Source organism: Dipodomys merriami, unplaced genomic scaffold, assembly GCF_024711535.1.
Source record: "Dipodomys merriami isolate MVZ:Mamm:240054 unplaced genomic scaffold, mDipMer1.0.p SCAF_4, whole genome shotgun sequence".
Lineage (NCBI taxonomy): Eukaryota > Metazoa > Chordata > Mammalia > Rodentia > Heteromyidae > Dipodomys > Dipodomys merriami.
The window spans coordinates 94,865,260-94,869,700 of NW_027205603.1; the positions used below are offsets into that span (position 1 = coordinate 94,865,260).

The following is a 4,441-nucleotide window of genomic DNA, read 5'->3' on the forward strand; positions in this document are numbered from 1 at the left end:
TGGTGGAAATGTATTTTATTAGTTCCCAGACGGGACAGTGGGACCAGAGTGGAGTGAGGTGCGGGCCAGCCCAGGCCTTATGTTCCCTGAGGACAGACGTACATGGCACCCCGCCGAGGGGCACCCCCGCCGAGGGGCCCGGCATGGCCTGGGCCGCTGAGCCCTGCCCTCATCTCCTGGTGAGGTCTGAGAATGGCGGCTGCCTGTTCCTGCCGGGCGCCTCACTTCCGGGCCTGCTCATAGTGTTCAGTGAACCAAGCACAGGTCTCCTTCACGGCTGGGGAGGCAGACACGGGGGGCTGGTGAGGGGGTGGGGATGAGGAAATCTCCCGTCTGCTCTGTGTTCTGATGACACCACAGGGCCACTTCTCCAGGTCCCCGCAGGGACGCTGAGGCCGTAGCAAGGAGTCCACATGGGGGTGAGGCCAGAAGGCGGGAGTGAGGACTCACCCTGCTTGAAGGGTGTGAAGCGGAAGTCTGGCAGGTAGGCCCGGAGCTTGCCATTGCTGGCTGTCTTCTTAAACTGCCCATCTGACTTGGTGGTATCAAACTGGGCACACTAGTCAGGGCCACTGCAGAAGGACAACCACCCTACCTCTGCCCCACCCCGGCCCTCTGCCCTCTGCCCACTGAGGCCGGGAGGGACGGCAGCCCACCCTGCTGCTGCCAGGCCAGGCTCCACCAGAGAGCTGGGCAATGCTTGTTCAGGCAGCAGGAGACCACGGCGCCCTCCCAGAGCCAAAGGATACCGTGACCTCCCCATGGAAGTCCATGGCCTCCACCACAGCCTCTGCGGCCTCCCTGATGGAGACTTCATCCTCCTCACCCACTGCCAGGAGAAGCCAGCGGCCAGTCAGCCTCCACCGAGACCCTCAGGGTCTTCCTGCTCCCTCCCCACAGTGGGGCAGGGTGGGGACTTCAGGGGTGCTCCCCATGGTTGGGGTGAGTACTGCAGGGGTGCTCCCTGTGGTGGGGGTGAGTACTGCAGGGGTGCTCCCCGAGGTGGGGACAGGGTGGGGACTGCAGGCCCACCTGAGAGGATGATGGGCTCCACTTCATTGTATTCCCGCAGGACCCAGAGGAAGAGCTTGGCCAGGTCCTGGAGGGCAGAAGGGCAGGTTAACTCCCCAAGCGATGGCCCAACGCCCCTTTGAGGCCACGGGGCGCACCAGGGCCCGCGTCTTGGATGGCAGCCCCGCGCCCTGCCATGCTGAGGTGCGCCCGGGGACTCTCGGGACAGGCGCTCACCCAGACACTGGAGGACCAGGGACTGGCCTGCCGCCCCGCCCAGCCACTCTCACCAGTGAGTAAATGAACTGCCTCCGCGGCTTCCCCGTGCCCCACACCGTCAGTGCCGAGCCGCTGTCTGCGGGCAGATGCAGGGGTGGGCGTCAGAGCACCCCGGCCGCTGCCAGCTCCCCCTAGGCGCGGGACCCTGGCCAGGGTGTGCCGGGCAGCCGCACTCACTCTTGGCCAGGTGCACCTTGTGGATGAGGCCGGGCAGCACGTGGCCATCCTCGATGTTGAAGTTGTCGTGGGGCCCAAAGACATTGGTGGGGATGACGGCGGTGAAGGTGCAGCCATGCTGCTGGAAATAGGCCCTGCGGAGGCACAGTGTCTCCTGCCCGCATGCCAGGACACGTGCCTGCCCCCACCGCTGCCCGCCTCCTCCAGATGCAGAAGCCAAGCAGCCAGGCCAGCCTGTTTCCCTGGCCAGCCCCATCTACCCAAGGGCACTTGAGCCCTCTGCCCCTTCCCAGTGGGCCTGGGGGAGAGCATGGGGCGGACCTGTTCTGCACGTCAATCATCCTCTTGGCGTAGGAGTAACCAAAGTTGCTGCTGTGAGGAGGCCCACTGTGGATCTAGGGGAGAAGGAGGTACACTGAGCACCCCCCGCCTCCCCCAGTTCCCAGCTCTGCCCGTATAGTCAGGTCCCTCCTCCCAGAATGCCCTGCACCCTTACCATAGTCTCATCGATGGGGTAGGAGGTCTTGTCGGGGAAGATGCAGGTGGACAGGCAGGAGACCACCTTGCGCACGCCCACCTCGTAGGCCGAGTGCAGGACGTTGTCATTGATGTGCATGTTCTTCCTCTGCGGAGGCAGGGTGGGACGGGGGTCAGGAGGCCCGGGCAGAAGCCAAGGCCTTTCCTGACTCTCCAGGTACAGTGGTGGGGACATACCTTGGCCACTCAGGCATGGGCAGGAGCTGTGTGTCCTAATGGCAGAATCTCTCAGTACTGACCTTTACAGAAGCCACTGCCTGACCAGGGCCGCAGGTACAAGGCAGGTGGTAGAAGACGGGGTGGGGCGGGGGGAAGAGCTGGGGTCCCCCCAGCACTCACCAGAGGACTTGGGCCCAACTCTACTTCCCCGTGGCCTGCAGGCCCCCTCCAGGCTCAGTTTCCTTCCCTAAACTGACTTGAACGGGCAAGGTATTCAAACTGGCCCCAGGGCAAGGGAGAGGTGGGAAGCTGAGCTGGGAAGGCTGGGACAGTTCAGGAGTCTAGATGACAGAACTCCTGGGCAGGATCTAGTGGGAGCCTCGGAGCCTGGTACCTGGTACAGGGAAGCCAGGCCAAGGCTACCTCGAGGAAGGCAGACCAACTCTCAGGGGCACAGGAAGCACAGGCAGAGGCCTTACCTTGTGCCCCTTCTGCCCGGAGCACACACCATAGCCCCTTACACACCCTGGTGGGCATGGTGGGCCTGGTGCTGGGGAGCTGTGTGAGCATCAGAGTGGGGGCCCGAGAACCTGGCAGCTCGGAGGTCTTAGAAAGCAGGACTCGGCCCTTAGCCACCCCGCAGCACTGGCTTCTTCCAGCTTCCCAATCCTGCAGGCCAGCTCTACGGCTCTTCTACTAGGGTAAATACCTCCAGGCCTCTTTGTGGGGCCTCTGCCCCTAACACTGAGAGTGGGGTATGGGGCCCTCACGGGCTGCCCCCCAGAGGCCTAGTCCACAGGGGCCTCCTGGAGTGGGAACATGACCCTGTGCGCATGAGAAGCCTTCAGGAAGTTCCCAGACCTGAGCTCCCGGCTCCAAGGGCTTGCTGCCCCGACTTACCCAGAAGTCCAAATTGTATTTGATGTTCCGGAACAGGCCTCCCACCATTGCAGCAAGGTGGATGACGTGGGTGGGCTGGACCTTCTGGAACAGGGCTTGGGTCTGCGCTGCATCCCTGGGGGGAGCTGGATGTCAGGGGCGCACAAAGGCCTCAGGAGTGGGGGCACTGGGGGCAGGAGGGCTGGGGCCGCGGTAGGAGGGCTGGCGGAAGGGACACGTAGCCCCATTCAGTGCCTAGCAGGTGTTAGGGCGTGGCCTTCCAGAAGGAACAGGAAGATGTCTGTTGGCATTACAGCCAGTGCACCAGGCGCCAGGCACCTGGCGGAGTCAGGAGCAGACCCAGCCCACAGCACTTGGGTCTGGAGAGAGCACGGGAAAGTGGGGTGCCCTGGGGAGGACGACTCACGTGAGATCCGCATCTTTGGAGGAGACGAACACCCACTCCTCTCCTGGTAGTCGGGCCCCGTCGGCTACCACCTTCTGGACGGCTCTGCCCACCAGCCCCGAGCCTCCCGTCACCAAGATCCGCGTGGGCGCCCGGGGCTCACCCATGTCAGCTGACCGGGAGGACCACACGGCGTGAGGCGGGGCCCCGCGCCCCGTCCTCGCGCTCCCGTGGCCAGGCCCTCAGGAAGGGGTGCCGAGCGTGCAGTGAGCGTCGGGACGCAGGCACAGCCCCTCCCGGCGCGGCTCTCCGGAGGGACTCTGCCTGGGGCTCCACCCGGCGCCTGGAGGCCGCAGTCCGGAACAGCAGGGGTACCAACCCTCGACCTCCCTCCCCTACCCCGGCGACCAGGACGGGCGGACACAGGCTGGCTGCGGGCGCTGCTCCCGGCCAGCTCTCGCTCCACAGACCAGCGAGCGCGGGCCCACGGAGGCCGGGCCGCCACGCCCTCCACGGCCACCCACCCGGGCGGTGGCCTGGCCACGAGAGCCGCGAGATCCCCGAGGCGAGGCGCCCTCCCCGGGGCCCGGGGCCTCCGGGCTCGCCGCTCGGGATCCCCAGGTTTCGTCGCTGACCGCGGCGGCCCCACCTGCGCTACCTGCGGGGATCGCGGCTGGCGCGGAGTGCCTTCAGCCAACACGGGCCAGGTGGAGGGGGCGGAGCCCTTCCTCCCGGGCACTCTGGGAAGCGGAGTCCCTCGCACCGGGGGCATTCTGGGAAATGGAGTCCCACCCACCCAGGGCACTCTGGTAAACGGAGTCCCTCCGACCCGGAGCACTCTGGGAAAAACTAAGTCTTTGGCCTGAAATGGCACGGCGCGGGTGCTTCTGGGAAACGTGGTCTTGTCCGCGCTGCGCTAGCTGAGCACCGGGCTGGCGGCTAAGACTAGTTATGAGGCCGGGCCCAACGCCCCAGGCCTGGCGAGGCCCCCCC

At 65.6% G+C, this 4,441-nt stretch overlaps 1 protein-coding gene across 3 annotated transcripts; it reads right to left on the minus strand.

Annotated features, from left to right (window-relative positions):
* On the minus strand, nucleotides 1–4,203 carry LOC138806062 (GDP-L-fucose synthase). 3 transcript variants are annotated; one of them, XM_069991550.1, is made up of 11 exons: nucleotides 4,107–4,203; nucleotides 3,470–3,620; nucleotides 3,064–3,178; nucleotides 1,964–2,092; nucleotides 1,789–1,862; nucleotides 1,468–1,601; nucleotides 1,302–1,366; nucleotides 1,033–1,099; nucleotides 750–829; nucleotides 451–550; nucleotides 1–277 (listed from the first exon to the last, which is right to left on the minus strand). In XM_069991550.1, the coding sequence occupies exons 2-11, from the start codon at nucleotides 3,613–3,615 to the stop codon at nucleotides 222–224; spliced, it is 966 nt and encodes a 321-aa protein (XP_069847651.1). In that variant the 5' UTR covers nucleotides 3,616–3,620; nucleotides 4,107–4,203; the 3' UTR covers nucleotides 1–221. The 3 variants fall into 3 exon arrangements, with proteins under 3 accessions (XP_069847651.1, XP_069847654.1, XP_069847652.1); XM_069991553.1 differs by having other exon boundaries at nucleotides 1–299; XM_069991551.1 differs by having other exon boundaries at nucleotides 4,098–4,115.
* Nucleotides 4,204–4,441: the final 238 nt, after the last annotated feature.